Below are 25,285 nucleotides of genomic sequence, written 5' to 3' on the forward strand. Positions count from 1 at the left end.
CAAAGTCTTGACGCACTAACGTGAGCTGAGAGCGGCTTTTTATAATAAACGGTAGCAGACAATGGTTTTGACTTTTTGGAGTTACAGTTTCCATTTGAAAGGCTGAATCCAAGAACATGTCTATCGCACTTTTGAGCCCAAACCTCTACTTTTACTTAGTAGCCACTTGAGAACAATAAGCAATTAACGATATCAGCTACTTTTCCAGTAGTATACATTTCAAAACAGTCACTCTGGAATAGTATTCCTTTCAATTCGGTTGGTTTTCTATAGTGGCTGTTTCGAAGATTCGACTATTGAAAAGTGACCATTTTGAAACATCTGGTTTCGATAGTGCACACTAGCAGTAGAGGTGACTGTAAAACCACCGGCCTGTTAACAGTGACTTTGTGATAGTAACTCCTACCATAGCAGCTACTCTCAAAACACATCGTTTCTAAAAGTCAACTATTGAAAAGTGACCATTTTGAGATCGCTTGCCAGATTCCCTGTTATAAATACACTGTAGCAACATATGCTTCAGATTTGCAGTGATACGTGACAATATAAACATACTGAGAAACTCTACTCACGCTATAGTTTGGGGTATAGTTCTATTAAAGAGTGACTCAGTTGAGATCTGAAGATATTGTAGATACTATCTTTGAGGATGTGAAATGTAATGAGCGATTCCCAACTCTCAATTGGAGTTAAATTTGTTTACAAATTGTCAATAGTTATGTAGTTTTAAGATAAATCAAAATCGAAATCCTTCTTTTCATGGCGATGTAATTGAATAAAGAATTCAATTTGAACAAATGCAGCTATTTTCAAGCATAGGTCTGCATTTATTTTTGATTTAAATTCTTAGATTAAAAGCGCAAAAATTCAGGCTAACCTCTCATTATTGAAATGGTGGTTTATCTTCAACGGGGGCCTGGATGTCTTTGCATCTTAAATTAAGATGTGCATTTCGGAGTGTTCGAATTTCCCTGAATTCTAATTTTGCGAAATCATTGATTTTTTTCAAACAAAATATGCTATATCCATGTGGATTTTTAACATTCTAAAGAAATCATCTAAATTGTGCCCATATTAGATCGAATTTAATAGAAGAAACTTTGTATGGTATTCAAGATTTCATTTGCTAAAGGCCTTTGGTGATCGTCCCTGGGGTCATGAATGAAGAAATCCCGTAATAGAATTTTAAATATTATAAAATTTGTTAAGGTGAAACCGCAGCGTTTTGACTGTAGACTAACAGCCATCATCAGGTGGAATGTAGACATTCCTAGTGATAAGGGCTTTTAGTAAGATGGCTGTCAGTCAACAGCTGAAACGTTGTGGTTTAACTATAATAAATTTCATGATACAAAATTCTATTGTGGAATTTCTTCATTTGTCTACAGTTAACACGCTTTAGAGTATTTTATTCGACTTCTTCGGGTCCTGTAGCCGTTTAGATCGAAAATTATTTACTAATCGGCAAAGAAGGGATATAAAACCGTGTTGGTCGCTATGAGAGGGATTCCCTGTATATCTGCACCTTAAAATGGTTCCTTTGTTAGTTCTAGCTCACATTCACTTCCAAATTCAAGTATTGGTAACGTTGGTTTACGATAATTTGAGAAAAAGAGTTTAGTTGGAGAAAACTGATAATTCAGTTAATGAGTTAACTGATAATCTTATAATTCAGCGATCATTGGTTCATCGATTCAGCGAAGTTCAAACACCGTACATTTTGGCATGTTATTGTATTGGCACCTTGAAATAAAGTTTCATAGAGATATTGCGGTGCTAAGTTTATCAATATTAAGAGGTAATTACTTTTGGTTTGTGGTCTTTTGGTGGCCAATGCAGTTTGTTCATTCGTTCATCAATCACTGTCTAGTTAGCCAGTGTAATTGACCTGCTGACCGATAGCTGCTGCTGGGTTTTTGATAACCTATATAAACAATTTACTCAACAAAGTGGGAAAGTATGTGAAACTAGAATTACAGCATATTGCATTTCTTTCACATCTTAAGCCAAAAGAAGTTTTCTCTATCAAATGAAATTGCTGACTTCAAAATTACGTGAACATCTCAACACTGCACTTTTATACGCTAATCGTTTGATCTTTTATAATAAGTTGGTAATTTCATTTCAACCAAACTGTATAACTACGAAATAAGATTTTGATTATGGTATCATTTCTAGCAAGCGATAAAATGATTCAATATTCATTAACGAACAAGCAGAGAACAGTGTGACAAAGTGAACATCACATGGATTATTTAAAAATCGTTTGTATCGAAATAAACAATTAATTCAAGGTTAATTCTAAGTATTTTAGATACATTTTTGAACATATGATTTTATTTGTATATTCCTCTCTCATATACCCTTAAAAACAAATTAAGCCTAAGAGACAAATTTATTTTTTTGTCATGTCTTTCTTTTCTACAAAATCAAAGATTTATGAACGTACCAGAATGTTTTATAATCGCAAATGTAAAGAATTCTAGGACTGGCACTATATTTTAGTATTAATGGATTTAATCCATGATGATGTTATATGAATGAATAGTTTTCCATTTTGTTGAGCGTAATATAATTTAGGGGATTCTTAGCATCTCAAAAACTTTGATTTTTTATTCACAGAACTGTATTCAAAGCATACAGAGTTCTGTACACAAAGCATATAGGGTTTAACAGTACCTTTGAACCTGTCACGTATCACTGCAAATCTTTAACAGATGCTGCTATTTTGAACAGGAAATAACCATGCCATCTCAAAATGGTCACTTTTCAATAGTTGACTTTTAGAAACGATGTGATTTGAGAGTAGCTGCTATGGTAGGAGTTACTATCACTAAGTCACTGTTAACAGGCGGGTGGTTTTACAGTCACCTCTACTGCTAGTGTGCACTATCGAAACCAGATGTTTCAAAATGGTCACTTTTCAATAGTAGACTCTTCAAAACAGCCACTATAGAAAACCAACTAAATTGAAAGGAATACTATTTCAGAGTGACTGTTTTGAAATGTATACTACTGGAAAAGTAGCTGATATCGTTAATTGCTTATTGTTCTCAAGTGGCTACTAAGTAAAAGTAGACGTTTGGGCTCAAAAGTGAGATAGACATGTTCTTGGATTCAGCCTTTCATTTGTTCCACTGTTAGCGTTACGGTTAGCGACAAAATCAGCTCCATGCAGCATAGGGTGGTGTGAGTATTTGCACGGTTCTCCCCCTGTGGTGCCGGTGCACTTGATCTTTCTGATTTTACAAGGCAGACGATGTTTTCGAAGGCAGAAGTAACAAGCGTAGTTTTTCCTAACTTCATCCAGACATTCGTTAACTGACAACGCTTTGAAGCCTGAGCACACCTTGGTTTTGTGCCCTGTAGATTTGCAAAACCAACAAAACGGTTGTGGTTTGGTCGGAACGGGTGATTGTGCAACTAATACCTCACCAACCTCGTTAGTTTCAGATGCCGTCTCCTGAACATACACCGAACCGGACCTTTTAGTAGTATTTGAACGGATAACCGCACCCGCAAGTTTTCTGATCTGTATTTGCACCCACATCCAATCACTTAAACTATTTATGTTTGGAGCAACATTGTTTTTAATCTGGTGTTCGGCCCATTTGAGTTTATCTGACATGCAGAGTTTACATTCTAGAACGCCTAGCGTAGTCGAATTGTCCAAATCTCCATGTCGGTTCATCTCAGACATGATATTGTCTGCTTTTATGATTTTGTGGTACAAGTCTATGAATTTCGAGTAGTCATCTTCATTAAGGGGTCTAATTTTATCCAAGTTCCCGATAATCTGATCACTCGTTTCCCGCGTGTTCCCATACACTGCATCAAGTTTCTCCCATGCACTACTTTACGATGATAGACCTTCAATCCATTTTTTCGACCCAGAGTTTTCAAGCGCTTTGACAAGAAGATATAACATATCGCTTTCATTTTCTTCTCCTAACCTGGGTTCGACTTTTTCTCTCCATTCCTGTTTAAAGGTCAAATAGTCATCGAAATTTCCGGAAAATTTGGGCATGGGCATTTTTTCCATCATCATTGGTTTATGCTTAACATTTGATGCACCGACATATATGGTGTTGACATCCCCTGGTTTGATTAAATTGACCTTAGTTCTTTGTTTTTTAATTTCATGGGTATGACGCTCACGGAGAACTGCAAGGTATTCAGATTCGAATCGTTTTCTGAAAGATTCGAGTATTTTCGAGTAAAGGCCATTCTTTCTAGTCTTACGATTTGGGTGCCGAAATTAGCATTTAAGAACTCGCTTTCGTCTATGTCTTTGTTGGGTATGATGGAGATATATTATTTTAGAACATTTGCATTGACTTGATATTGAATTGCATTTGGATTTTGAAGGCTTACCTGACCTGTCTCTAACAACACAACGTTTTCGTCTGTAGCTATGGCTTGTGTGACCTCGTCGGTCTTTGCCGTATCGGTGTTCGATTGTATTTGATCGCGTTTATCACTTGATATTATAACCTCGTTGGTTATGTGTGTTTTCCCGCCACTAGAGTATTCGGAACCCGTAGTTTCGCAAGTTGCTTCGGCTTATCGTATCGTGTATCGCGGTTGTCGAAGTTGAGGCATTTGGACCTCTGGTTGTCGTTTCGCTTGGATTTCGGTGTACGTTCATAAGTTCGGTTCCCTCCATGAAGTGCTGTGTGGTGTTGACGGTTGCATTTCTGACATCTGCCTGGGTTTCTGCATTCTCTCACTGCGTGGTTATATTTCAGACTATTAAAACGAAGTTTTCGGCTTGTAGCCGCTGCTTGACGTTGCTCGGCATTCAGCGAGCACTGTAGCAGTCTGTGTTTACCGCTGCATAGTTGACATGCATATTTCACGAATTTGTTTGCATGGGAGACGAAAGCTTCAGTAGTAGATAAACTGGTGTTACCTGAACGGTTATCAATGTTCTGCTCTCCCATGTTCTGCATGTGTTCCCGGTATGATTTGAGGAACAATTGAAGATCGAAGTCATCGGTTTGTCCTGACGTGCCCATTTTATCTCGCATTAGTTTGGGTAGTCTTCGTTCGATTATCGGTTCAACGAATGCGGCACAGTCCTCGATTTCAACGCCGAGATGTTCGAGTGATTGGATGTCACCGTTAAATTGGTTGTAGAATTTTGATAACGACCTGAAGTCATATCTCGGTGTCTGCGCATCGAGAATGTTGTTAACGTGCGCCCGGATGATTCTTTGTTTTTGACCGAAGGTCTCGCTCAAGATGGAAGTTAAAGTGTTCAAATTATCATCTGATGCATGTATCCCGATTACTGCATCGCAGGCTGGTCCACGGAGCTGGCTCATTATGTAATTGAATTTGGTGACATCGTTGTTGTCTGTCTTCAAAACGTCGGCCTCGATTGTTTCCTTGAATGCGGTCCAGTTAGTGAACTGACCGTCAAACGTCGGTAGAGATAATTTCGGTAATTTCGCTGTAGACTGGTTTGAATAAACATGGTTGAATGATGTATCCGATGCTCGGTCACTTACATCGCTTGAGTTCTCTTCTAAGATCAGCTTGAGTTCGTTTATTTCGGCACGGTATCTAACTCACGATCTGTGTTTTTATCTTGCGCGTCTTCATTCTCATGAATCATAAGTTCCCTGTTTAGCTCGCAGTATTTCTGGAATTGCGTCTCCAGAAATTCTAGGTTGTTGGCTATCTTTCTGATATCTTCTTTCGATATCGTTTCTTGCTTTGTAATGGCATCTGCTTCGTTGAATGTTCTTGTGAATTGTCGTTGGAGTTTTGATCGCTGTTTTTTTAAGTCTTCTAGATCCGCCATCGTGATCGTCTAGTCTTCTTTCTGGTTGGTGATTTTCAGTGAGTATTAGATCCTGGTCACGGCACCATGTGAAAGTGTGTGACCGTGTGTGTGACTTGAAGTCAGCTTGGAGTAGATCAACACAACCCGAACGCTTGAATTGCAAACTAATACTGAAGTTTATTTCATCCCATAAAGTCAGATTATCATTGCATGGGCATGCGTAGTACCATAGCTCATGGTCAACCCACGTACGTAACACAAACTCTTACAAGGTGTTTCCGTTCTGTAATGAATGGTTTCCGGACATCTAGAATTGCATGGTAGGATGAGATGACTCTAAATTAAGATAATACAGATGTTAATTCTCGAGACCACCCATGCTCAAACTCGTCAGCTAAGATTAACTTCTGCCTTTCTTTTAAAATGTCTATACCGGCATCTAAATTTTTCGCGGCTTCTATGATGAATCCGTTTCCCATCCTTCATCAATTCGGTGACAGCCTGCGAGGCTGAATCTAGCCGATTCAAACATTTCTTATTCACAGTCCACTGCTCCTCGTGCGATTTCTTGTTGAAGTTCGGCGGTCGTTCTGCTTTACCTCCGCTAGAGTAGGCCAACTGTTGGAAATCTCAATTTGCCTTTTAATTTCTCTGATTTTTTCTGATACTGACGAGTCTATTCTCGCAAACAACGCTTCAATAGAAATAGCACTAGTTGTAGACTGTGACCCTGTCGGAACAGCAGATTTCACCGGTCTTTCTGACGCCATTCTCCACGCCCCCGTTAAAAATACCAAAAACAAAATCTTCGCGTAAGACATATTTGATGTGCTCAAACTGCGCTGCAGACCTAGAATGAACAACATCCCCAAATAAGCCTATCCCCAAGACTTGTAATTACCATAAATACACACTTTTTCTACCATTGGCTAAACCCCCCCCCCCACCAAAACTACACCCCTCATAACCGAAAAACTCACTTCCCAGTGGCGGCAAAAACCTACTACAAGAATATAAGACAACACTTTCTACACTGTGTGCCGAATGAAAGTTATAATTGTTTTAGCACACTCTAAAAACTGAGAACACGTGTGAACACAAAATTAGAACATAAAAAGTGGGACACATTTTAGAACACTTTTCCCCCAGAACACGAGAATCAGAACGCGGATCAACCTTCCAGAAGCACGTGCATCACATCTAGAACCAACAATCAGTAATATTGAACCCTTTGATATCCAAAAGGGTCGATCTGAAATTGATCCCGTAGAATTTACTCATTTCTTGTCTTTCGGGTCCATTGAGACCATCGAGATATGCACATCTTGCAATATTTTCATCTTTATCTCTCATTTCTGTGTCATCATTGTGGAAACAAATGTTCAACAAATCGCTTCTCGCATAATCTGCATGGTTTTCTGGCTCCCCCTACACCCTCTTTAAATCCACCAACTTCATTTGATGCTGGTGTATCAGCAGTGTGGCACTTTCTACACTGTGTGCCGAATGAAAGTTATAATTGTTTTAGCACACTCTAAAAACTGAGAACACGTGTGAACACAAAATTAGAACATAAAAAGTGGGACACATTTTAGAACACTTTTCCCCCAGAACACGAGAATCAGAACGCGGATCAACCTTCCAGAAGCACGTGCATCACATCTAGAACCAACAATCAGTAATATTGAACCCTTTGATATCCAAAAGGGTCGATCTGAAATTGATCCCGTAGAATTTACTCATTTCTTGTCTTTCGGGTCCATTGAGACCATCGAGATATGCACATCTTGCAATATTTTCATCTTTATCTCTCATTTCTGTGTCATCATTGTGGAAACAAATGTTCAACAAATCGCTTCTCGCATAATCTGCATGGTTTTCTGGCTCCCCCTACACCCTCTTTAAATCCACCAACTTCATTTGATGCTGGTGTATCAGCAGTGTGGCAAATTAATGCTCCCTTCGTATGATATTGCCCAGTGTCTAATCGAAATGTATGACCCTCATATAAAACATTTAAATCATGTACAAAATTAGACGGTAGTTTCTATCATATCTATTAATGTTGACCCTCCTTGCTACAGCGACCAGCATAATACATGGTAATCTTGACCGGAATTAAGGGGGGTATATTACATAACATTACATAGAAAATGACTCCTTTATGCTTTTTAGTATGGTTACCAATAGGGTTAACAATTTCTATATCATGACAATATGCTAGGAGAGCTAGGGCATTAGGGTTCCCGCTGAAAATAGGATGGGTTTTCATGAAATGGCCACCACACGTGTCACGCAAATATTCATCTTCACTGAGATGCCCAGAATCGACAAACTTCTTTACTTCAGGCTGGTTAATCAAATTCCTAATTGTTTCAAGTAATGGAATATAATATGCAACTGAAGGCACCCTCTTATAACGGTATTTCCCTTTGTACTTTTAACTGATTTTTTTAACTGATAACCTAAGACAACTTCTACGGGTTCGATAATATCAAATACTTATTGTTTACTGAAATACTTATTCTGAGTACGATTTGAGACCTTCAAACATATCACTTCTGAAACACTTGTCAACGCCAAGTCTTTCTTCTTCAGTTAGATTTAGAAGTTGGTTAAGGAGCCTTTCCTTTGTAATGTTGTTCAAATTATGTACCAAATGCTCGACGTTTTCAATAATGCTCAACGTAGTCTGACGAGTCAGGTTAGCCCCTTCCCGTAAGCTGAGTAAAAACTGTCCTATGTGCTTCTTGGACTATGGACTGGGTGGATTTCATTAATACAATTTTGTATTTCCATCAACTGATCATCTTCATTGAAGTTATCATTTTCTACAATGCCTAGATTTCTGTGATTTTTTTCATGTCTATGATGCTGACTTATGTGGCTCCGATAGGAAGAAAAATTTGAATATGTAGCACCACAGACCTGACTCATCTTGAAATTTGGAGAATTTTTGTGTTTTGCAAGTAAATGCTTTTGAAAACTGGCATCATCATAACTAGTATAATTACAAACACTACAACGCCAGCCCTTATTTACTTTACATCCAAGTGGCTAATATTAGGCACACACTTCTTGAAGTCAGATGTGAATGTTGAGATGATATCACCCGCCGAAATTTGGCTCCACACAAAAAAAGAAGAAAAAAATGGTTTCTGTAATTCTAAATCGAATTTTGTAGAAATAGTTTAACAGTTCTAAGAAGTAGGCCGATTTTACAGTTAGGCCTGGTGTTACAATTAGGATATTTCGGCGTACACTTATCTCAAATTGATCAAATAGAACCTACAACGTATTTCCAGGAAAATCAGAAAATGCAATGTAAATAATACGGTTTGAGGGGAGATTCATTTTAGTGGCACTGATGTCGTATCTCTCACATGCATATCTCTGTCGGTTGCTTTTTTCATAAGGAGTTGAGAGTTAGTGATCTAGTAATAGATGGGGAAATCTGGCGCCGTACGGTAAAGATGAGCTTTGCACACAACTGCCACATCGAATAAGTCCCCTGTCATCGATGAAGATTTTCAGTTGTTTGACCAGGTGACCGCGTTTGAGTTTCTGATCCGTCAATTGATTTAATTCAGATTTAAAGTATGTTTCCTGTAATTCAATGACCCATTTGTTTTCTGCTGTTTTCATTTCATCGGCGGTGAGTTCCCCGCCAATCCTATTGGCCGGGTGCCTCAGATTATGTAAATATCTGAGGAAATTAGCGGTTACACGCACGAGTTCGGTCAATTATCCATATTTTTCTGGATCAATGATCTTTAAGATACCCGCTTTCTCTTAACTGTTCATGTTGTATCGATATGGTAGTCTCGTTGACAGTTTCATCGGTTTTAATTTCGTTATCGGCTTGAAATCGCGAGACTGGCCAATCGCCAACTTCCAACCAGTCGGGCCCGTACCACCATAGTGTTGAATTAACCAGTTATCGAGTGCAGGGTTCATTGTGTCACTGCTGACAAAAAGTCACTGCTATTCACTGCCAATGAAAAGTCAAATTCACTGCCATTTGGATACCTAGTAAAGACATGTTACCAAAAGACTACGGATAGAGCCAAAACAATCAAACACCCGCTGAAGAACCAAAAAGCACCAACTAGGTATATTCGCATAATACTTCATTTATTAAACTTGAACTGCTTTTGATTGTCTTCTCATTATAAGGCTTAAAAAGCCAATTAAAATCTAAATGACATAAAGCCATAAAAAGCCATAACAACCACTTTTCTACAGTAAAAATAATACATGTTCAATATACAAGAGAAATCCAACAATAAATGAGCCAAAGATGAAAAGTTCTTGAATACACGAGTATATGTCGAGGCGTCAAGCGTACTGATGATGGCTAAAGTCTTAATGTTGCTCAATATGTACTAGTCTAATCAAGAACTTTTCATCTTTTGCTCATTTATTGTGGGATTTCTCTTGTATATTCATGTTACGCGGATATTGTGTATCATCTTGATTCGTACATGTTCAATAATACAATAAGCACATGAAACAAAATTAAAAATTTCGGTAAAAATTCTACACGCTATCAATGACCTTTGACTGTGTCTGTATTTCTGTTTCAACAGTTTCCAGTTCAGGTTTTTTACTCTTCACGCTTTTTCTCATTTTGACTGATTTCACTACTAGACTATGGGTTTCAGTTTGCATCTTGGTACCCAATGCCTGCTCTCCAAACAAATCTGCTTGATCTTGCAATGAACTAATGTCTATCTCCAACGCCCTTTTCTTACTTTTCAATTCATCTAATTTCATCACTTCAAGTTTACGTTTTTGAGCTCTAGCGGAATCTTCGTTTTGCTTTCTATTCTTATCAATATAAGCTTTGTAACGACTATGTGCAGAGCCGCAATACGATATGAGCTCAGTATTGATTTCAACATTTCTTACACCACCAACACTTTTCACACAATCACAAATGAATCGCAAAGCACGATATGACAGTTCAGATAAGTTATCTTCCTCAATTTGGTGGTTAACAGAAAAGCCTTGTTCAACGGCAGCTTGGCCATGAGATAACATAAGTAAGTTCTTCACTACCGGCCACAAATTACTGAAGTCATCAGTACCCATGTAATCATAATACAGACAATCAAGCCTGTCCTTTTTCCAATCAAAATCCACAAAAACAGATTTATGTTGTGCCACTTTCATATCTACAAAATCTTCAAATTCATTTCTCAAATCATCGCAATCTTTATCGGGAACAATTTTACAGTGATTTAGTGATGAAAGTATTCTTTTGAATTTCGATTTACAAATGTCCGGATGGGAAGCTAGGTATACGGGGTCTAGACACTTCATATTTTGCACTACAGTATATCTAACAGGTGACTTAGCTTTAATTTTGACCACTACAGCAACTAGAAAAGATCTCACTCGCATTCTAAAGTCCATTGCCATTCTTTCTGAAATTTGCTTCAAAGCAAGTAATTCTTTCAGTTTTTTCTCTGCAATGTGCCCTACATCTATATCAGTATGAATACGGTAATTGTTAGAGCTCTCAACATCAATTGCCAAAAGCTTTGACAGATTATCAGCGTCTTTCATTAGATCACCTTTAATAAATCTTTTCATTAAACTTCTTAATATAATGAAGAACTGAGATGCCATAAAAGGCATAAGAGGTCGATCACTTTGAAAATCAACTAGAAAAGGTCTGAGTATCTTAGCTATTGATAAGAATGCATAAAAACGTGGAATCACAACATCATCTGATGCAGCATTCTTCACTTCAACGTACGCCTTACATGTTGGCTTTTCACTATTCTTCAATTTCGTTTCCACATACAAAACGTATTTCTGAATAGATGTCCAAATTTCAACTGCTCTTTCCACTGCAGGAATATTATCCAGCCACCTGTGAAAAAGCAAACAATAATTGAAATAATAAAAACTGTCAATCAAGTATTTCTGTATAATGGATTATTATGAACAGATTTACCTATGAGCGCAGAACTTCATCGGAAATATGGAACTACCGGTTACGGTTTCATAATCTTCTCTTCGAGCAGGGGAATCTTTAAACAGACTATACAGACTTCGCAATAGTGTTTCAATGTCCCATCCAGATTTAGTTGAGCCAGCCTTGAACGAATTATGCACAATATGGAGCCCACAGCTTCCAATATTGAGCAAGGTAGACTCTTTGTTGAATTCTGTTTTCACATATTCACTGAATTTGTCATAGAATGACCTGTTGACATTCGGACCGTCTAAGATATTTGAAAAAGATCGCCATAATTCAATTTGAATTGAGTAAAATGCCGCAGCATGTCAGATGCTCTAGCATGACCGATGAAAGTTGAATCATGGTACCTTGTCACTACCTTGTTGTTGTCCCAGTATCGCAAATGTACATCCAATTGTTTTTTTTGGTTGTGATCATTCAGTGACTCGTCAAACAGCATGACGTATGGGGTACCATTAAGTTTCGACGAGAACTTTTCACGAAAGTACGGATTAATTCCAAACGAAGCAAGGTATTTACATTTATGTTCACTAAATGTAATTCGGTCTGCGATAACAGAGTCTGCAAACATTAGCTTAAACAAATCACGCACGTCCTCACAAGATTTGAAAGAAAAATGACTAGTTACAGTCTTCAGAGTCCAAAGAATTTCAGTTTTTTTGACAGAGTCTTTAGAAACAAAATCATCAATAATGCTGCTGCTACTCCCGGTACTGGTTGTAGGCCTGTTATCAACAACAGACTGTACTCTAAAAAATAAAATAGAAAAATTATAACCAGTGATAAATAAATGGTCCTAAATAAATCAATTTTTGTTCATTGAAATTGTATTATAATTATCAATCAGCCTACCCGTACATGAGTGACAGTGATCTCCACAGGTTAGCCATGTAGTGAGTAGGTTACCACATGCACAATACTTATTATAAAATTCTGACTTATTGCCGGATTGGGATTCGAAACCAAATAAAAAAATATATGGCAGTAGTCCACAGAAAACAGCAGGGTCGATGAAAGTTAATTTATATATAGCCTCACCTAACCCTAACCCTATTCTTTCATGCATGATGTGCGTATGTAGTAGCCACGTATGGGTAGCCACTTTACTACAATTGAACGCAAATGAAAACATTAATCATTATTTAGAAGAGACGGTCATTTCAAAAGCACACACTTTCTTCCCACAGCGATTGTTGTTGAGATCTTTTTTGCCAAACATATCATCTAATCTAACTGTTTGAGAGACTATCGATCCACCAGATAGGTGTAGGTTACTTTTCATGTGAGACTTCAAAGCTCCCAAACCACCGGCTCCAAGTTCGTTCGATTTCATGCAAATTCTACATCTAAACTTATGAATAGAATTCGGAACATGTTCAATCCAGCTACGGTACTCCGGATGATGAAGCCACGAATCTTGAAATGTACATTTTCCCATCTTTCCACGGTGTAACGGGCCAGAGATTTTCAAAAAATCCGAACGCAAACCACCGCCATTTGCAATTTTGTGTAACAGGTGCCTGGACCAGGTAGCCATGGCAACCATAAAAATGAAAACTCAATAAAATTGAATTGACTCGCGACTCGTCGATGGTCACAACACCAATGAATAAAATGAAATTGAATTGCCGTCGGCATGACATCGTCGGTATGTTTTTTTGTTCGAAACTCAACGAAATTTCTCATGACATTTTAAAATTGCCACTCTCAGACAAAATTGAACACATTTCAGAATTCACTGCCCCCTTTCCCATTTCCACTGCCTTTCTAAAAAATTCACTGCTATTAACAGCCGTGAATAGATTTTTTTCAATTCACTGCTATTTACTGCTTTCACTGCCCGCGACGAACCCTGCGAGTGGGTATACCACGTGTAAGTAGATCCGCTGGATTATTTTGGGTCGGTACGAAATTCAATTCCACTTTAAGATTATCTAATTTCAAAGAATTTATCTAGTGCACCCTGTTTTAAACGAAACATGGAAGTCGATTTTCACTCCTAGTCAAACTTATAGGACTATCTCGCTGTCGGCCCAGATAATCGCTTAGCTGAAATGGTAGCATGCATTGAGCGCATTTAATGAATATCTGATCAAACAGGCCCCGACGGCGGTGGCCATTAACTCGAGGCGTGGTAACGAGAGCTAATTAACGGGTACAACTTCTCTGTTTTTCGCTATGTTAAGTGCGTTGTTTTGACATAGATAAACGGTTGCTCCGTAGCCACGTATACTCGCTTCCACAAAACAACGTAATTCAGTATCGGTATCCTCCGGCGGCGCAGAAAAATTCTTCCGGTTAATCGCTATTTTTCTCGCATTTTGTAGATCTCGGAACAAAGTTTTCCAATTATTGCACATTTCGTCCGGTAATAATTCATTCGATTGCTGTCGATTCGTCTTTCACCGACGTAACAACGTTGTCTATGTATATTCTTGATTTCATATCATAAGCGTACTACTATACTTTTGTATTTCGACAATCCGTTCGAATGCCTAATCACCCACTTCTACTATAGATGATTGTAGATTTTCATCAGGTGTCAACGAGAGAATAGTTTGATCGAGTTCTTGTATGAGGTTTAGCTTTGTGACTGCTGATGATATGATTGCTACTAGATTCTGAACTTCGGCTAGGCCTACTTCTGATGACCTGGATTGTAGGCCCTGGTAGACCTCCTCTGCACGATTGAGATATTTAGATAACTGCCCTCGGTGGGCCAACCGAGATGCTGTAGGACGCTTCGTTTGGTCCATTGTATTATGACGCTCAGTTTCGTCATTCGCGTGTTCTGATGTCGTCGACATGATCCTGGTCACGGCACCAAATGTGATGGAGTGACTATAACCACAGAGAGCTGACCAGATCCGAAGGTGCAAAGTCGACAAGCTTGTTGTATTTCGTGAATCTAAACAGCATCTAACTTTATTACTACCGTACTAGTGGAAAGCCCGTGGAAACCACAGGTGATTTTTAAACGTAGAACTTCCAACTTATTAGTTCATTACACATGAATTGGGTAGGAATTGAGTGGCCTATTATGTGGTGTGATCACCTGTGCCCATGGAGACCATATGGGATCTCGGGACCGACTAGACCTGTGCCCGAGGATACTGGGGCCCTTAATCACATACTGAAAATTTCTTCTTCCCATGGAGGCCCAAGGTAATAGAGCTATAGGTAGAAACAAATATGTAAAGTGCCGATATGATCATTTTATAATGTATGAATTGTATGCAGTACTGAATATTTGAACCTGCCTGAAACAGAACTATAGATAGCAAACAAATGTACCGGTATGATCATTTCATAATGTAAAGCCTGTGGAAACCACGAGTGATTTTTAAACATACTACTTCTGACTTTTTTGTGAATTGAGTAGGAGTACTGTGATAACCCATGCCCGTTGAGACCATATGGGATCTCGGGACCGACTTGACCTGTAGCCAAGGATACTCGGTCCCTTAATCACATAATGAATATTTCTTCCCATGGAGGCCCTAACAGAACTATAGATAAGATATCAAAGAAATACATAAATTACCGATATGATCATTTCATTATACGCGGTACTGAAGATCTGAACCCATGGGTACATCACGTAACAGATACACCACTCTGCTGACTTCAGTAAGTGAGTTTATTGCTTTGAACCAGCAGCAGCACCTCGTAGGTTACACTAAGTGGGTTAATTGCTTTTTTATTTACTATCATCTGTTACATTTGAAAAACTGTTTCATGACCCGGCAGTATGGTGGCTGATTCGGGCCACGCCAAGATTTTTCGAACACGAAAAATCTCAAAACAAACTTTATAGCGAGAAAACAAATATTAACGCGAGAAAACAAATATTTAGCGCGAGAAAACAATTCATTTTGTTTTCTTGTACTAAATATTTGTTTTCTCGCGCTAATATTTGTTTTGGCGGGGCGAGAAAACAAACTTTTGTTTTGGCGGGGTCGCCAAAACAAATATTAACGCGAGAAAACAAATATTTAGCACGAGAAATCAAATATTTAGAGCGAGAAAACAAATTATTTTGTTTTTTCACCCGAAATATTTGTTTTCTCGTGTTAATATTTGTTTTCTCGCTATCGAATTTGTTTTCTCGCTTTAAGTTTTGTTTTGGCGGGGTCGAGAAAGTAGGGCGTGTATGTCGTTACAATACAAGGTCAGTTCTGTTTAACATCTGACTGCCAAATGATACGTGTGATATACATTGTGTGTTGCGCGTATACCGAATTTTGCGTTCTGAATTAGAGAAAAGGAAAGCTATATTAGGAGAGCTCATATCTTGGTAGATCGTGTTGTGTTTTCTACAAGAACAGGATGACCGCTCAGGTATGGAATTTGTTAAATATTCATATTTCGAAATTATCAAACTATTTGTTCTTAGTACCGTACTCTAATCCGCTTAATCGGTTATATTTCTTTATAGAGGGCGATATCATCACACAATTGTTTAACGACGGGTTTACTAATAAGGAAATCTGCCACTCACTCACGACTTATTTTGCTTTGGCAATGAGGTAAGAGGTTATTTGGCCGCTAAGTAAATATCATACGTTGAGGGATCGATAAGGCTAAATTATGTATTTTCGCTAAATTTTCTGGGAATCGTTCTCAAATCCTTGCTGTCTTTGCTGTGAGCGTACATTAAAACGGCGAATTTACAAACTAGGATTAAAAAGGAGATGTAACTATAAATTAAATGAAGTTGCCAGTGTTGTAGAGGTAGTAACGGTTATCTATACGTAGACATTTAATTTCTAGTGTTTCATTAATATCAAAATGTTTATCATCGTAATATCGAGAAGTATACAATGTTTCAGTTATCATTCTGACAAGTTAATTGCTGCCAGTATGTGATATAGGTTTCTTTAATTACGGGAAGAGTACGTGGTAGCGGTAGCTGTTTGGGCTACAGAGCCATGACAAGTACATTGAGGAATCGCTATGGAATCCGTGTTCCTAGGTACGATGATGGTCCGTAATTGTTAGGAGGGGGATACATAGAATCCTGCGTTAATTATACCTCATTTCTCTAAAACATTAAGGCCTTCTGACCATTCGGCGGAAAACCTTATTGTTATTGCCTTGATTATTATCACTGAAATGGAGTCGGATTGATTATGTTTTTATTATCCGAGATCAGTTTATCAGATGACCTGCGTGCTTTTCGGGACTGGCCAAAGTCCGAAATTCAATTTGAAAAGAAAGCGAGGCCCATGACATACCAATTCTTGAAGAATGCAATTATCGGAATTTGACGACTGGAATTTGAACAGTATATTTTTTCACGGTCCCTTTCTACAGTGTGTACTTACGAAGAGGCTAGGGTATTTATCAAACCACATGGTGCTGGTGACTGGAGCCCTTGAACACTTTCTGTCGCTGGGGATTCACCCTGAGCGTCTTGTTGTTGACTTAACTCACACAATTGCTGTAAAGTGGGAAAGTCGTCCTCGTCACTGCTGGTGGTACACGTGTGAAGGTATATTCTCACAGGATTTGACTTATGAAAATCTATGTACGACTGAATACAGAACTCTTCACCTGATGGTAGGTGTTCTTTGAGTTTGTTTCCAGTAAACGTTGCAAGATATGTCGCTAAATCATTGAGCTTTTACTTCATCCCGGATGCTTTGCCTTGAGGAAAGAACAACGTGGATATAACTTTGGTTAGTTCTAATAATTTCATTTTTTTGTCTACATCTATGCCGTGGGAACCACCACCAAAACTCAGAGATACAGAATTGAATGATATTCCATCTTTTGAGTGTTTCCACCCGACCATGATACGTCTCGTTTGTTTTGCCGCATTCATGTTATGTTCATATTTCACTGTAGGCCTATCAACTTTCTTCGGTTTTTTTTCCATAAGCCATACGGAGTCTACTGACTACGTCTGACGTATTTTCGCCACCTAAAAAAGGTAAAGTTACACGTATACCGGGCATCAGGTTTTCATAAGAATAAGCTAGACAGTGAGCTCATGTAAATCACTTATCAACATCGGCATTGCTTTCGATGAATTCAAACAGAGGATTCGTTTAATTCAAACAGGATTTAACGAATGCGGATTGGATCCCTGGAGGACTAGTGTAGACTTACATTCACTGTCTAAAGTCTATATCCATATTAAGTGAACATGGTGAATTAATTCAGTTACCGGTATTACAACTGAGAGTATTTATGTTGCTTAAAGTTTAATGATGTCTGTCTCCCGACTCACCCGTTTGACTTCTAACCATGTGACATCTTTGTCGTAACCGATTTCGGTCACCTATGGCACGAATACCCATAGCAATATAGTCATCATCTGCTAAAGTCAAAACGTTGTCTATGTCTATCTATAAGGACAAAATGTTACCGAACATTTTAAGACTACGAAGGGCAAAATCATCATAATTTAATTCAATTCTCCTTGTTAATCGGAGTGTATTATTACCTTATTATCGCGAAAGACTGGGATGAACTGATCCAAGGCAAGTTCCGACAGAATGCGATTAATATTTTTCTCATCCATGGCTGAATACACCTATAGCCTTCATTTGTGTGATCGTTTCGAAATTTTCAAAAAGAAAATACCTAGGGTGAATGATACATTCTTTTTATGATTAATAATGATAATATATGGAAATCAAAGTAGAACTAGTCCACTTGGCCAGTGGTTATACAGCTTATCGTATATGCGTAACAATGGGACAATCTAGAAAATCCATTGATTATGGATTTCTACGATCAACTGCAACCGGAGAACTTTTCTCAATTTAGATTTCAAATTTTCGATCACCTTTATACGTGGAAATGTTCTTGGATCCATTTAATATAACTGAGTCTCTTCAAATTGTTGATTATTTCCTAGTTTGGTAAATGGCCCACCACATAAATTCCAAAATACATTTTCAATGGAAACCACACCCAAGCGATAAAACACGCCGAGATGTACCACCCGGCACATTTTTAGGGCGATACATGCAGTAACGACGAAGCAGTCGGTACAACAATTCGGTATTATTATATATGATTATTATAAAAGATAGGGTTAAGGCATAGTATACATGGCGCGAAACAGCAACCAATCATATAAGAGAAACTTCAAAGAATCATATATGAGAACCAACACATGTTGTTCTCGACAATGAGTCAAGTTAGTTTGGCTGTGTAAGGTGTAAGTCTGAAGTCTGTACATAAGAGAAAAGACAAAAAATACAAATTCAAGTACATAATGAACTTATAGAAGTATAGACCTATAGAAGTAAAAAAATTACTTTTGAAAGTGATTTATTTATTTAACAGTTTTTTTACAGCATACCTTCCTAGTATTTAAACATCAACATGGAAAACACAACTCTCGAGGACGACATGTGTTGGTTCTCTTATATGATTCCAGGGCTGCCAATGTCTCCGATTTCGGCGGAGTTTGCTACGGTAAAACCAGTAGAACTCCTGTGCTACGGGAGTGGTGAAAAACTACGCTCGAGCGTCGGTCTCATTCCGGTACTCCGCCGAAGAGTCAATCGAATACGCCCATAATCAATTTCACTCCGGTGTTCCGTTAGAATGCCAATCGAATACGCTCAAATTTATTTCACTCCAGCGTTCCGTTAGAATGCCAATCGAATACGCTCAAATCAATTTTGTCATTGTTAAATCCTATCCACAGAACGGTAGTCTTTGGTTTGTGCGCATGCGCAGTTATCAATAAGCGATCATGAAATGTGATAGTCGGAGGTTGGATTTAGTATTCACCTGTTAACATGGCGGCATCGTTGTCTGATTTGGATTTTTCGGCAAACGAATCGAATTCCGATGATGATGAAAGCGAATCGGAAGAAGGTGAAGTAACTGCGAGGAAGAGAAAATCCAAACAAGGGACTAGTAAGGAACAACAGAATAAAAAAACCCGTGTCGCCAATCAAAAATTCAAAGCAGAATATACGTCCAAGTATCCGTGCATTGTTCCATCTCAAATATCAAATATATATATATAAATGTATCTCGAGTGAAATTTTGCTTACGCTTGAGATCCGCGCTCTCCATTTTTCGACAATGTATTACTAGGAATGATGCATTATGGGTAGCTAATTCTGAATTAACTTCGGAGATAATTCGAATTAGTTAATTTTTCGCTAATTCGCGTTTGTGAATCAGATTTAATCATCGAATTAACTAATTCGAATTAAGCATTTTTGATTTGAATTATCACCTAAGATAAGCCTGTATTAAGACTCTTGGTGCTAATTAATTATTGTCTTATTACCAAGCATTAATAACAGCACAAACAACCAAATGCCCTGTAGAATTTACGGCCACATCAGTCAGCTAACTCCTAAAAAAGGAATTCAGTCTCTCTGAGAACTCCACAATTACATGCAAAAACAAATGCTCTAAAATGTGAAGATGACGCATGTAAACGTATGTTTCTGGCTATAAATGCATTGTCAATTTTTACAATTACTAACTGCATAGAGATATAGAAAAATTGACAAGTATATAATGTATACATACTGTAATCTATAACTATAAGAAATCTATAGTTATAGATCATCATCATCATCATCATCATCATCATCATCATCATCACCATCACCATCACCATCACCATCACCACCACCACCACCACCACCACCACCACCACCACCACCACCACCACCACCACCACCACCACCACCACCATCACCATCATCATCATCATCATCAATTGACGGATCCATTGGAGGCTTTACAGCCTATTAATATCCGCTTCGATGTCTCGCTTTAAGTTGCCATACGGCAGTAACCCAGCTTTGGCTTGGAAAAACAGCTTTGATTAATCTTGATTAAATTCGCTTTCAAGACACAATTTACCCTTGTTGTACTAGGGCAGGCCTAGTAGTAATATACCTGATTACATTCTCAGAAAGTTTAAACATATAAAAACTATTAATTACTCCTTTTAATAATTTTTAGAGAATTTCATGATTCATACTGTTACTGAAATCATATCTGTTGGAAATAAAGAAGTGCGCCCATTACAGTGTGGTACTCCAGCGAAATCCGGCAACCTCCATTATAAATCAATATGAAGCAATGATCTAAAGAGGTGACAGAACACAAAGTCCCACCGACACGACTCTAGAGTACACCATTCCTGGTGGGTGTTACTGTTAGTAAAAGAAAATAGTTTAAAAAAATAATAATAATAGTAAAGTAACTGAAATTTTCTTTATGTTAGTAATTTGTTAATTATGTTAATTATTTTTACATGATTTGTTAGTTAAAATTGATGTATTTTCTTTCCTTAGAAAAACTTTTTTTTAATCAGGAAAGATTATTAGTATAACAAACATTAAATTGATTTCATTAGTAAAAAGTTCATCAGAAATAATCATACACATGATTAGTAATAACATGACTTCCCGACTTTTTAAAGATTCTGTACCTACTACTTAGGGTCGCATCTCTTACACAAGTGTACGTGCTATAAGTAAAAGAGATATAAATATTATAAAATTCACATTTGCGATAACACGCGCTTAAAAGTTAAGTTCATAGTCTTTGTTTTTCCAGAATTTATCAAGTCTAGCTTTGAAGGCTTCCATGGAAGGTGCATTGACTATATTCTCAGTCAGGGCATTCCAGTTGTTTACCACCCTTTGATTAAAAAAGTTTTTTTTAAAACTCTGAACTGGACCTAAATTATGTAAGTTTCAGACAGGCCTCGTAACTGTCTACCGGTACATTTTGGCAATGAGGTATTCGTATCACATGTTATATAATCATGCATGTAACTGTACACCGTAATCATATCTCCTCGGTCTCTCCTATAGTTTAAGGAGTGTAGATTCAGGGACTTAAGTCTTTCTTCATAGCTTAAGTGACGTATCGATCGGACCATTTTGTCGCCCTTCTCTGAACCTTTTCTAATTCGTATAACTCTTTTTTCAGGGCTGGTCTCCATACAGATCGCATATTCCAGGATAGGACGGACTAAAGATTTATACAATAATGTTAGTGTTGCTGCACCCAAAAAGGAGAATGATCTTTTTAAACATCCCAATATCCTATTAGCTTTGTTAACTGCCATAGCTCGGTGATCCTGGAAGTTTAAATGCTTGTCGGTCAGGAGCCCGAGATCGTTTTCGGTCTGGACACTTTTTATCTCCACCCTATTGCCACATTACAGCATCGAGTAAGTCGTCTCCAGAGACTGTGCATTTTTCTTGTTTACATGCATGACTGTGCACATGTCAGGGTTGAATTCCATAAGCCATGTATCCGCCCATTTGGAAAGGGCATCTAGATCATTTTGGAGTATAACTGTGTCACGCATGGTGTTTATTTCTTTATAGATCATGGAGTCATCAGCATACAATAGTACTTTGCTCATCACTTGTTCGGGAAGGTCGTTTATGTAAATAGTAAAAAGTAGTGGCCCTAACACGCTCCCTTGGGGAACACCACTGGTTACGGCTAGCTCAGAAGATTATGATTCGTTGATTTTAACAGCTTGGAGCCGATCCTGGAGGAAATTTCAAATCCAGTTTAACACATTCCCTTGAATCCCACATCGTTTTAACTTAAACATTAATCTTTTATGTGGCACCCTGTCAAAAGCCTTCTTAAAGTCAAGATATACCGAGTCGATTTGTTTGCCTTTGTCCAGAGATTCTGTCCAGTCATTCAGTGTTTCTAACAGCTGCGAAACTGTGGACCTCCCTTTAATGAATCCATGTTGAGAGAAGTAGTGACGATATAGTGCCTCACTCAAGCAGATGTTCCATGATATGGTCCCTGATTATCGATTCCATCATTTTACAGACGCAGCTAGTAAGACTAATAGGCCTATAATTTTCGGCCATGTTCCTTTTCCCTTTTTTGAATAATGGCTTTATATGGGCAAGTTTCCAAGCTGATGGCAATACTCCTTCTTAAAGCGATTTTCTGAAAAGGAGTGTCAAAGGTTTTACTAGTTTTGGGGCTGCCTCTTTCAAGATTCTCGGGTGTATATAATCAGGTCCTGGCGATTTATTTGTGCGCAAACCTTTAAGTTTCCTTAATACCATCTCCTCGGTGATACCAATATCTGGAACCTGAGTATCCGAGGTATTAGCACACCCGCTGTTATCAAATGGGTCCTCTCTCGAGAAATCACTTCCAAGGAATTTATTAAATAACTCGGCTTTTTGATGATCCCTTTTAGTCTCGTCCGTCAAGTACGAGATGTTTGGAATATCTTTTTTCTCTGACCCTTTTGAATTACAGTATTTCCAAAAAGCCTTTGGATTTTCTTTTGATTCAACCGCGTCTTTTTTCAAAATTCTGTTTAGCTTTTCTCGTTGCACTTTTGGCCTCGTTGCAAGCACTTTTATATAGTTCATAGTCATCAGGGTTATGAGTTTTAAGTTATCTGCTCCACATTTTGTGTTTTTTCTTGACTTTTAACTTTGTTCCGATGTCCATCCAAAGAGGAGATTTTGATTTCCATTTACTAGTACAATAATGGTACGCAGATACCTTCGGCCTGTGTGATTTTTGAATGTAAACTCTCCCAGCATGATTGTACAGAAACTTCGTCCTCTTCCCAGTGGTCATTGGATAATGAAGTACCTAGGCATTCCCGTAATGTGTTGTAGTCGCCTCTGTTATAGTTTCTATGCTGCCGTCGAGTAGTTGAATTTACTCTGATAAGCGTTTTCACTGTGAACAAAAGACACAAATGATCACTATTCCCTAATGATGCCAAATATCCAATGTCATCAATTACCTCTGGGGTATTGGAAAAAATAAAGTCTAAAACGTTCTGCCGCTGGCCCATTCTAACTCTGGTCGATTGCGTCACGTATTGGAAGAAATGTGCATCGTGAACGCTATCGAGAAACTTTGTTGAGGGATGTTCGTCGGAGGTTGTACTGGTCATGTTGTTCCAATTTATTTCAGGATAGTTGAAATCCCCACAGAAAATGATCTCCTTCCCTGTTATTTTCGCAAGGGATTCTATCGTTGTTGGTAACAGGTCATTGTTAATCATTGGGCTGTTTGGGCTACGATAAATGCATCCCAGTAGTATTGGTTTTGATTTCTTTGTGCCTCCAATTTCTATCCAGACCATTTCTGTAAATTGACCTTGCATATTAACAACATTATCTTCAGGTGAGCGTGGATTTAATTCCTTCTTTACATAAATAGCTATCCCTCGACCTCCTTCCTTGTTTTCTATGTTTGTATAAATCTCGAAATCTTCACTTCCATTGAAATTTAAATGTTGCTTAATTGACCGGAAACTTGAGAACTTTGGTTTTACTTCGGTCAATGCCATAATATCCGGCTTTACTGATTCGACTAGATAGCTTAGCTCAGCCTTCTTATTCATAAGAGAGTCAACATTCGACTAAATACATTTCAGCTCACACTGGCACTTTGAATGGTAACTATTTTCATTGTTTGTATTTTGATTCCGTGTAGGTTCGTCAAAGACATTTTTCACGTCAAATTTTTGAGAATTTGCAATTTTTTCATTACTGTTACTGAGACTACTTGTTGCTTTCGACGTTTCCAAGAAAGGGCTGCTGTTGGAACGAGTTCACTATTCTTCGTACTCGTACAGAGGTGCCAACCCCCCCCCCCCAAAAAAAAATTTTTAAGTAGCACAAACCAAAATCTTAAGTGTTTTCGATGATTTTCCTGTACTTTCAAAATTTGTTAAATTTCCAAAAATTAGAACCTGTATTTTTCAAGGAAAATAAGTAAAAGCCCCACAAAACCCAGAAATCAATATTACATCTAGTAGTAAATTTACAAAGAAGCAAAACCTTTGATTTAAGTAAAATTAATTGTATTTACTAAAAAAAACTAATACTGCTGTAATTGATTGTCATAAATAAATCACGTGGCTACACTGGCTATGCCCACATATCAAAACTGAGACTTTTGATTTTGTGAAGAATATATCTGGATACACATGTTATACATAATTAACATCTATGAATACAGTACATTAACCATAGAAATACTGCTGGACAGAATGATTGTTACACATTTCATATCACTCAAGCTTCGATCACATTCTGTTTTGTAATTGCAAAAATAACTTTTAACACAACACAACAGAAAAATACCACATAATTATCTACAATGTGGAATAATGAAAAGTTAGTCCTGCTTTAATGATTTAGCAGTTGCTGATTTACACTTCTTAAGCAAATCATTGCTATGGTTATTTAGATGACAGGTTCCCCCTCTTGTTTTCAGGATCATCAGCGACTCAAGAACTTTAGGAGATAGGCTGCCCCGAAAGTCTGTTTTGTTTTTCCTTATGGTGCTGAATACACGCTCACACCCAGCGTTACTAACTGGAAATAGGAGAATAGTCATCATCATCCTTGGCAGGATCTTGAACCTATAAATAAAAAAGAGGGCATGTTGTAAGCACTTCCATTAAAGTGAAAATAATCTGCACTTGAAGGGTTCAAATTTCAATTTTTGTCTCTCAGGAAATTTCAGCATAGTTCAGAGTA

The 25,285-nt window shown here is 37.9% G+C and overlaps 1 protein-coding gene and 1 long non-coding RNA gene across 2 annotated transcripts in view; both read right to left on the bottom strand.

Annotated features, from left to right (window-relative positions):
• The window catches only part of LOC141899543 (uncharacterized), a 33,750-nt gene extending 14,505 nt beyond the window's left edge, over positions 1-19,245 (bottom strand). Inside the window, exons 1-2 of the long non-coding RNA XR_012618632.1 lie at positions 19,102-19,245; positions 17,111-17,709 (exon numbers count right to left, since the gene is read on the bottom strand). This is a non-coding gene — a long non-coding RNA (uncharacterized LOC141899543). The remainder of the gene's footprint in view (positions 1-17,110; positions 17,710-19,101) is intronic.
• On the bottom strand, positions 10,224-13,221 carry LOC141900835 (uncharacterized). Its single transcript, XM_074787882.1, has 4 exons — positions 12,969-13,221; positions 12,131-12,329; positions 11,757-11,987; positions 10,224-11,672 (listed from the first exon to the last, which is right to left on the bottom strand). Exons 1-4 carry the CDS (start codon positions 13,219-13,221, stop codon positions 10,331-10,333), a joined length of 2,025 nt encoding a protein of 674 aa, XP_074643983.1. The 3' UTR covers positions 10,224-10,330.
• Positions 19,246-25,285: the final 6,040 nt, after the last annotated feature.

This window comes from Tubulanus polymorphus, chromosome 2 (assembly GCF_964204645.1).
Source record: "Tubulanus polymorphus chromosome 2, tnTubPoly1.2, whole genome shotgun sequence".
In the NCBI taxonomy this organism is placed as follows: domain Eukaryota; kingdom Metazoa; phylum Nemertea; class Palaeonemertea; order Tubulaniformes; family Tubulanidae; genus Tubulanus; species Tubulanus polymorphus.

What these genes read in the sequence shown, in the direction of transcription:
- LOC141900835 (XM_074787882.1), bottom strand. Translation starts at nt 13,221, where the DNA reads ATGGGAAAATGTACATTTCAAGATTCGTGGCTTCATCATCCGGAGTAC. An exon ending in AGATCTCAACAACAATCGCT is followed by an intron (nt 12,330 to 12,968) that starts GTGGGAAGAAAG and finishes CTGTTATCGCAG; the next exon opens with ACCGAATTACATTTAGTGAA. An exon ending in ATGAAGTTCTGCGCTCATAG is followed by an intron (nt 11,673 to 11,756) that starts GTAAATCTGTTC and finishes GCTTTTTCACAG; the next exon opens with GTGGCTGGATAATATTCCTG.